Consider the following 10,038-nt stretch of genomic DNA (forward strand, 5'->3'; position numbering starts at 1 on the left):
ATAACCGGATATTCATGCCGTGACATTTGGGTCATTTGGGTGAGCTAGTGTAAGACATGTCTGGGACATGCATCGACTATGAGATGTGTCAGTGTAAGACCATGTTTAGGACATGGCATCGTCACGGATATGTGAGAACTAGTGTAAGACCATGTCTAGGACATGGCGTCGGCCTCAAATTCGATAGTCAGTGTAAGACCATGTCTGGGACATGGCATCGACTTGATGGATGAGCCAGTGTAAGACCATGTTTAGGACATGGCATCAGCATTATACCCTATGTTTGAGGCTTAGAGAATATCCAATAGCTTTCCGAATGGTTCAACGGTGAGTGTTATGTCCTAGAGTTAATGAGAAAAGTATAGCCGTGTTGTGAATGATACAAGTATCTAATTGGTACGTATGAGATATGAGCTCCATATTTATAAAAATGTGATTTGTGTGGATGGTAGTGAGTAAGTTACACTTATACCTACTTTGGCGTTATGAGCATGTTGATTATGAATAGATGTTGTGGTATGCTTATTTATATGCGACTTACTAAGCTTTATGCTTACTACCTTTCCTTTCCCTTTTCTTTCAGTGTCGCTTAATTTATCTCAACGATCACTTGAAGTCAAAGATATCGATTACACTATCAGCCGAAACCTTCGATATAGTTGGATTTATATTTTTGTATATGGCATGTATAGGATTAGAACTTATTTTTTTGAGTTTTGAGAATTGGCCAAATGTGTTGGCTTGGGATAAATCCCACGCTTAGCATTGAGTCATGAATGATGGCTAATAATTATTTTAAGTTTATAAAAGGTGCATCTTCATAGTTGAATGAATGCCTATTGTGGCTAATTGATTTTGAAAATCATGGTTGATTTGGTATTGGTAGGCATTTGCATGAAAATAGGTATGCAAGGGTGGCAATGAGGCTTGGTAAATAGCCTTATATTATCCACACGGGTGGCACACGGGCATGTGTCTAGGCCGTGGGTGACACACAGCCATCCCCATGGGCTTGTAGTTCGGCCGTGTGTTCCCTGCACGTAAAATTTTCAAGTCAGTATGCACGGTATTAAACACACGGGCAGAGACACGACCGTGTGTCTCAGACGTGTAAAGGACACGGCCTAACACACGGGCATATGCCAAGGCCGTGTGAAGTATTGGGGTTACTGACGTCAGAAACAGAATGTCAAAGTTTTTAGACACGGGCTAGAACACGGGCGTGTCATGACCGTGTGAAGGACATGGGCCATCGACACTGACATGTGTTTGACCGTGTGAGAACACTTATAGGTGTGAATTAGAATTTAATTCCACATGGGTGTAGAACACAGGCGTGTTACCCTTCCACACGGGCATGTACCTTGTTTTAAAGGCAAATTTCTTAAGTTTGGTTTAATGACCAGGGATAGTTCCAAATAGTTTTCAACAGACGATTTGGGGTTCGTAGGCCCATGACAAGAAGTTTAAGGTAGAAATTAAAAAAGTTTTATCTTGAATCGAGTCTTGGTGACCTGAGGTTATTCGAATGTATAGAACAAGTTAGGTAATGCCTTGTACTCCACCCCGGCGTGGGTTATAGGTATAGGGTGTTACATTAAATTCAATACAATTAGGCTTCTTCTAAACTTTATTCTTGGAATTGTTCTTTATGTTCGTTCTTTCATTCAAGTTTATATTGTTTACTAGATCCATGAGGAACTAATCCTCCTCTGGGGGATTAGCGAGTGGAGGTATGAATAATTAACTATTTTGTAAGGATTTCTTAATGGTTAGTTGTTCAGGAGAGGAAGAACCTAAACCCTAGGCCTGACAACCCTAGGAAGTCATCAAGGTGGGAATTAACCAAAAATTGGTATGGCCTACCCATGAACACCTTAAACTTGAATTGGTTTGGACTATGAGGCCGGAATATAAGTAGCTCTTGCCGACTCAATATTTTAATGGATGTATCACAAGATCCTGCGAGGGTATTGGCTAGTTGGTTGAACAAGAAAACTCGAGATGAAAGTTGATTATAATTACCGAAGCAAGCTAATCACTCATACCCAGATTTGATACATATTTTCTTATTTGATTTCTTACTTTTCATTTATTTAATTTTCCTTATTTGATTTCTTACCTTTTGTTTGTTTAATTTCTTTTATGTTTTTAGCATAGTTTATTAAAACTCTTATTTTTATCTTTCATACTATAATTTGATTAAAGTATTAATTAGATATATTTATGTTTAAATTAGAATTAATGTAGTGCCCGCCTCCCTTAGGTATGATCCTCAGAGTACTTACCTACTCCATTGTAACTATATTACAACCTAACTCATATACTAGCGGATACTGTTTGTTCACATCTGTTGTGCAGGATTTCTATTCTAGATGTTAGTACGTTCGGAGGCAATCAATATCCTACAAACATGCACAATTCTGTCCGTGAGTCCAACTTCCTCGCATCTTTATCCAATATGTGAGTTAGGTATATCCCCAAATCCTAAAATGATTAAGCTTCGACTTCCTTCCATGCCACAATTCATATGGCGTTTTTTATGCTGCCTTAGTTGGCACATCATTTAGAATATAGCAAGTCATTTGTACAACGTATCTTAAAAAAGCGATTGGCAGCTTCGAATAACTTAACATCAAATGTACTATGTCTAACAACGTTCGATTTCTTCTCTCTGCCACGCTATTCTATTGTGGAGTATCTGATGTAGTTAACCGGGATAGAATATCATTCTCTATGAAGTACCCTAAGAACTCATTAAATAAATATTCCCCACATTGATCAGACCGAAGTGCCTTTATGAATAAACCTATTTGTTTCTCCACTTCTGCAAGAAATTTTTTGAATTTATCAAAGGTTTCATTCTTACGGTGCATCTGGTAAACATATATATATCTGGAATAGTCATCAATAAAGGTTACATAATACTCGTAATCACCTCTGGCACTAACGCTCATGGGACCACATATGTCAGTGTGCACAAGTTCTAGGGGTTTTTTGGCCCTCGTTCCTTTTGCATTAAAAGATCGCGTAGTCTTCTTACCTTCCAAGCAAGATTCATATTGTGGAAGATCAACTTCTTTAATCGGTTCTTTCTCGATTAATATAACCAAGTCTCAAATGCCAAAGGGACGCCTCATTAGATTAAGAAGTTCTAAATCTTTTATTCGATACTTTAGTCTCAAGCAATTTGTACATCTTTGATTTGATAAAATAGAGATTATTTGACATCTATCCATTACAGATAAGATTGCGATTTTTAAATATTACAACTCCATTATTAAAAGTCACGATCAAGCCGTCTTTATATAAACATGCAATGAAAATTAAGTTTCTTTGAAACTTGATAAATAAAAAAACGTATTTTAAAATAATCTTCCTAGAATTATCAACATAATGATGTACATCTCCCACTGCTTTAGCTGACACACTTGTCCCATTCCTAGTCCACAACGATAAGCTCTTATCTCTAAGATGTTTCGTCTCCTCGAACCCCTACAGAGAAACACAAACAAGATTAGTGGCTCCCAAATCAATGTCCCAGTGATCTATTGAGTCTTCCACTAAATAAGTTTTTATCATCAATAGTTTCATATCTTTGCCTTTTGTAGCTAGGTATTCTTTCCACTTTTTACAGTTTGCCTTGAAGTGCCCTTTCTTGTTGTGGAAGAAACATCTAAACTTAGATAAGTCTTTTGGCTTTTTGGTTCTCTTCCTTTCCATTTGTAGTGGCCCAATGACCTTAGCCTTGCCTTTTTTAGTGCGATTTCTCTTCCTTTTTGAGAAAGAAGCGATGACTATATTCACTTCTTCTCTTTGAACCGGCTAACTACCATTCAACACCAACTAATAGGATTGTAACTCCTTCATGAGTTGTGTAGATTTTAGGATTTTTTTGCCAAATTTATATGCAGGCCAAAAACTAGTAAATTCCTTGGACAAGTTTTTGAACACCATCTCTATTTGAATTTTTTGGTCCAAATCAGTCTCATTGTTCGTGGCCTCAACAAAGTAGCCTATAACACCGACTCACCCGTCACCATCACTAGATTAGGGTTATGGAATGCTACGACAATTAATGAGACAAGAATTTACAATTCCAAACAAATTTCCATTTAAGTAACAAGAATTTACAATTCCAAACAAATTTCCATTTAAGTAATCATTATTAGGCAATCAATTAATAAACATGCCACTCAATCAAAATTGGGGCTTAAAATCGAGCCTAGGAAACTTTGAAAGTAATTCAGAAACAATCAAGGACTAATTTGGGACAAATCATAAAATCAAGGCAAAATAAGAAACAGGGGTCACACGGATTAGACTATGTGACAAACTAAGATCGGTGAAGTTGAACAACACGGTTGTGCCATCGAACCGTGTGAAATAACTTAGACCGTGTAAGCTGCATCATACAACCGTGACGACAGGCCGTGTATGTAACACCCCTAACTCGTCTCCATTGCCGAATTAGGGTTACATAGCATTATCGTACAATCTGAAACATTAAACATCATATAATTCAAATAAGCTAAACATATCATAATTCATCCAATCACATGCACTTTGTTCCTAAATTGAGCCCTCGAGGCCCTAAAAATAGCTTAGAAGAAATTTAGGACTAATCTAAAACAAATTGAAAAATTTAAGAAAAAGTTTCAAAAATTGGAAACAAAGATCACATGCATGATCGATATGAATAAAATATAAAATACAATAGTTGAATCATTAAAATATTAATCATAAAAAGATATACAAAAGGGTGTAACTAGTTTTACAATGATGTAAATAAATCTTTCTCAAATAAATACGGTATAAAATTATTAAATATTACTAAAATAATATAAATGTATTTTTTAAAATTAAAAAAAATAATATAAGCAAGTCTAAAATTAATTCCCAATTACCATTTACAAATATAGACAACCTTAAACAAAATTTTAAACCCATATCTAAAACCATATTGAACTTGAAGTAGTATATAGAGTATACTTAAACCCGATCCGACTAGTTAACACCTTTAGACAAAATATGCCACTTAAACCATTAAAACCCTTTCTCTAAAGGATCTTAATAACATTGGTTCTTGAGGTGAAGAAGTTTATTTTTCTAGAACAATTTTTTGTACTTGATCAGGATGCTCAACTACAATTTCTTGATGCAGAAATGTTACTCAAACAATTTCAGGTTGTCAATAATAATTAAAGAAACGTATTGTAGAATATCTAAATATTCTTCAAAAACAATGCACTTACATTCCCTCACTGGAAACTCAACATTCTTAAAAGAACCCATCTCAAAAATAACTTTAGTAGTGGGAAACCCCAACAACTAAAGCTTTGTCGACAATTTTCCAGACCCCAACAATATTGAACAAACAATGGAGTACGTAGAAGGCAGCTATTGCCTGCCATTTGTGTAGCGAATACACATTGAACTCTTAACTTTGCTAAAAGAGAGTTTAGTTATGGTTGTAGTCGGCTGATAAAGGGCCTGCTAGCCAGGTGCGATACTTAAAACAAGACACGGATGTACAGCACAAGATTGATCATTCACCCTTCCATCTTTTACCAACCTAATTAGGCAAATTAAGGGAAAAAAATATTTTGAGTTTGAAGGAATGATCCAAGCTTATTTTTACAATGTCACAACCACAAACTTGCAAACAGCTTGAGTTATGTGCCAGGTTTCCCTTCTCTCTTCAGCAGTTCCTGGTTAAAGTAGATGTCAGAAATTAATATTTTTATTTCTAACAAAAGCAGTTGATATGCACTTTGCTATATACCTGTTTGGTAGCAGATATCGAGACACGCTGACGTTCTTTTTTCTCACGTTGGCACTCTCCACACCAGATTGAGAAATCTTTCTGATATTTCCTTAGCTCACGAAAGACCGAACTAGAAGAAAATTTGGCATGCAGCTTAAACAATTTGGAAACATAAAAAAGAACCAGTTCTAAAACTTACAATGCAAATTAAGGAAATGTGCGCCACCGTGATCTGAGTATCATGTTGCACCATTCTCCAAGGATGCAAATAACCGCTAGATTAAAATTTCAGTCATTCACCACAATTTTAATCGATTTCAACACCGAAAACAAGTCCAGGAAAATACACCCATGTCTAAATTCTTTGGTTTCCTCCATGATTTATTCAAAATTGTTCTTCACATTTCAATTCAAACGCAGATGAATAATTTATTCAAGTTGTAATCCCTTTCAACTTAGAGAAGTAACAAACTCATGGTTGCAATAATAAAAAGTGCATGAGAAAGATACCTTCTACACCACAAAAGTAAGTTGAATCGTTGACCAGATGTTGTGGCTCTTGCACCATGCCTATGGCGCCCACGATGAAGAACAGCACGTCCCGGAACATGTGAATAATCCAAAATTTCCTATAATGCACAAGATACATAGCACATTAAATTAGCATTCTGTCAATATAACTTGTTAAATTAGAAAAACTGCCAGAACGTATCTTTTCTTCAAGGAACCAATATCTAAAAAATAATTTAAATACTATGCCTACTCCCTCTAGTCTAAGTAAATTACAAAATGAAAGAGATATAATCAAATCATTTTGTTTAGTAATCTGTTAATTCATGCTCTCGTTCACAGTAGAAAGTAGCCAGAGACTAGACTGAAAGAAGCATAATAGGCTCTTTTGATATTCTCATGATATTTCACGTTAAAAGAAAAGGGGAGAGAGAGAGGGCCTTGACAGAGATGGGGTTGGTTCTCCTTGTTGGCTTGATACAATATGGAACTTTTTACTAAACTGACTATGCTTCATCCCAGTGCAATTATAGAACTAATGTAGCTATTATTGCCGAATGATTAAGCTATAGTGCCTTAGAATTAACAGTGTAAAGGAAGAATTGAATAGAAGGGTTAGCATACATCTGACTGGGTTTCTGTATTGACATGCTTATCACACCTAACACCTCGAAAAAACAAGTCCCCTCCAGAAAATTGTTTACCCAAGCAAACATTTAAGGTGACTTCTGAATCGTCCACGTGGAAACCTACAAACACAAAACTACAGAACTTCATGAAGCATCAAGTTTAACAAGAAGATTTGAAGCTATGAAGGATTAACTATATTCACTAAAAAGAGGTAGTATTATAAACAAGCACATTAACAGAACAAGCATCAACAAATGAAATTTTAATGTGCACAAAATTTTAAATATTAGGAAAGAGCATAGCCAGGTGAAACTACAGTCATAGAGGGAAAAAAAAAGATGACGAGCATGAAATGCAAAAGAAAATTGATGATGCTATCAATTAATAAGGAAAATAAGTAACAAGCAATCAACAAAGCAGAGTTAGAGGAATGTAAGAATTATTTTGTGCAATACCTTCTAAACACTTTAATGGTAGAACCCAAAGAATCATGTTTCCATCTACCAATAGCTAAAGATTTAATTTCTTAAGAATAATGCAAACCATTTCCGAGAACCAATGGAATGGTTTAATTAAAAAGAGAAAACAGAACTCAGAACGTACCAAGCTCAACGTCCCTGTCAATTCCATATTCAACAACAAAACCATGATGAGAATCCAATGTAGATCCACCCACATCAGAAAAGAAAACTGCAAACCATTTCCGATGATACATATAAAACAAATTATGGTCTAAGCTTTAAATCTAAATATATGTTAGCAAGCATTTACAGTCTCATCATGGAAGAAAAACTAAATACCTTTGGATATAGGCCGGATAAAGTCCTCCATCAACTTGCCAAGCATGGTCTCCAGGCCAAAGTCATCTAAAACAGCACCAAATTTGTTCATCGTGTTTGGTCGCATGATTCTGAATTTTGTCTCATGGACCCACTTTTCAAAGTTTTCTACCTAAGCAATCAGAACCTGATAAGAAAAATATAAAAACTAAAAAACAAGAAATAAATTAAAATAAAATAAAAACAGATAGAGAGAGAGAGAAAGCAATGACAATACCTCAGATAACAACAATTCACAGAAACGAGGCTGAAACATTTCAAAAGTAAAAACCCCTAGTGTAGGTTCAGCCATTATACTTCTAAAACCTTCCTCTTTATTCTCATTAATTGCTTTGAGAAATGAAGGGGCAAAGAAGTTTGAGGCATGCATGGTATACAATTCTCTATGCAGAGGCTGCAAAACAAAGAGATAACATAACCAGAAGAAAATATAAAACCTCACAAAGATTCACATTACAATGAAATTCTAAGTAGTTTAACCATGGTCAATCATCATATAACGCAAAAATCAGTGTAGTTTGGAGTTTTTGCAGGCAGAAATTAATCATTACAGACCACCTTGAGTATAAATAATCCTAGTCAAACAACAATTATACTATGCACCTGATAGTGCGATATAATCTTCTGCCTGTATTCTCGATGCCTTTGAACCTGTTCACAAAAAACTTTAAATAGTGAAAAAGAAGGTATGGATAAATGGAAAACGAAAATCAATAGAGATTGATTTCCGCACACCAGATAGCTAGCTTCAACTAAAGGCTAAACAAAAAGCGTGTAATGAGAAAATTTTGACCAACATAAAATGCACAACATTGCAGGAAATTACTGAGAAAGGATACAAGCATATAGATCAACGACAATAGGATAGATAAAATCGCTCTGCAGATCAATCAATATATCAATTTGTCCCGATCCAAACAATATTCGGCAGCTCAGAAATTCAAAACAAGAAATAAATAAATAAATAAATATCCCTTCTTATTTCTGCATTTTCCAGTATATGTCCATTTTTTCTCAATGAATCAAAAATGAATTGAAAAAGGCACCAATCATTCCCAGTTTCCAGCAAAAATAGCTTTTGAAAAGAATACATTTATATTACTGATTTTGCATTATGAAAAATTCAACTGATTTTCACCTTAATGAACATAACTTCAGAAGCTTAACTGGAATATTGGCATAACAATATTTTTGTAAAAGTTAACATTATCATTTCATCGGCAATCAATAGGTTACATTTTAAATGAAAGAAACTTTCTACCCTGATATCCAAACATACAATAAAAGCAAAAATAAAGGCGATAAACAAAGAAGCTTACGCGAATACGTTCGCCATCAGGAGAGTAACGAAGGATAATATCGCGCATGTAATGGAGCTTGGAATCGCGAGGGAGTGAGAGCATGGGAGGAGGCAAGTAACGTTCCAGGGAGCTGAACAGAAGCGGACTGAACTCCAACTGCAAACCCTCGTAGTTCTCCGGCTTGTGCTCCGTGTTAGGATTCAGCCGTAACCGGTTCGCCGTAACCGTCGACATGCTAGGCAATACCGCCACGGCGTTGCCATTGTGACCAGTGCTCGGTGGCGCAGGCTGCTGGGCCTCTTTTCTACTGACATCGAAAGACATGATTCCTTTTAACTGAACAAATCATACGCATTTGCATCAGCCTAACAGCAATTTCCAATCATTGCTGTCAAAGAAACGAAAGAAAAAACTAAAATTGACCAGAGAAAAAAAAAACAAAAGAAAGCCGGAATTTGTGTTTAGAAAGGAAACGGTCTTTTGTTTTCTTATTTTCATCAGTTAGGGTTTTAAGTTTGTCGATTGGATTGGTGATTTAAGATAGACGACGAGGGACCTCCCAGCCCGGAGTCTAAGGGTATTTCAGTAACTTTAATATGTCAACAGAAAAATTTTACTATAATTTTAAAATAATTTATATATTTTTTCATTATCTATTTAATTCCTATAATTTGTAAAAAATATTTTATATCTTTTTATTCTTTTCTTTTAAATTAAAATAATTTATTTTAAAAAAATTTAAACTATAAATTAATTAATAAGATTAATATTTTAATTTAAAAACTTATAAATTGGCATATTTTATTTCTTCTAAATTAAAATCTCTTTTGAAATTTTGTGTTTTTTTTCATTTGAAATTCCTTGTGATGATCAAATATTTTAAACAAAATAATTTTAATTTAAGTATAAAATTATACTTATTAATAGAGAAATTATTCCATGGACTATTCTCACCACCTCATATATGTTCCTATCCTATTATTTTACGCCA

At 34.8% G+C, this 10,038-nt stretch overlaps 1 protein-coding gene across 4 annotated transcripts; it reads right to left on the bottom strand.

The window, feature by feature from the left end:
• Positions 1-5,201: 5,201 nt before the first annotated feature.
• On the bottom strand, positions 5,202-9,591 carry LOC107962238 (2-oxoglutarate and iron-dependent oxygenase domain-containing protein CP2). Of its 4 annotated transcripts, none has more exons than XM_016898554.2 (9): positions 9,066-9,591; positions 8,350-8,397; positions 7,964-8,140; positions 7,708-7,858; positions 7,511-7,597; positions 6,902-7,026; positions 6,278-6,396; positions 5,786-5,897; positions 5,202-5,711 (listed from the first exon to the last, which is right to left on the bottom strand). In XM_016898554.2, exons 1-9 carry the CDS (start codon positions 9,369-9,371, stop codon positions 5,676-5,678), a joined length of 1,161 nt encoding a protein of 386 aa, XP_016754043.1. In that variant the 5' UTR covers positions 9,372-9,591; the 3' UTR covers positions 5,202-5,675. The 4 variants fall into 4 exon arrangements, with proteins under 4 accessions (XP_016754043.1, XP_040971105.1, XP_040971104.1 ...); XM_041115170.1 differs by lacking the exon at positions 5,202-5,711 and adding an exon at positions 5,967-6,042 and having other exon boundaries at positions 5,829-5,897; positions 9,066-9,584; XM_041115171.1 differs by lacking the exon at positions 7,511-7,597 and having other exon boundaries at positions 9,066-9,584.
• Positions 9,592-10,038: the final 447 nt, after the last annotated feature.

Source organism: Gossypium hirsutum, chromosome A06 (genome assembly GCF_007990345.1).
Source record: "Gossypium hirsutum isolate 1008001.06 chromosome A06, Gossypium_hirsutum_v2.1, whole genome shotgun sequence".
In the NCBI taxonomy this organism is placed as follows: domain Eukaryota; kingdom Viridiplantae; phylum Streptophyta; class Magnoliopsida; order Malvales; family Malvaceae; genus Gossypium; species Gossypium hirsutum.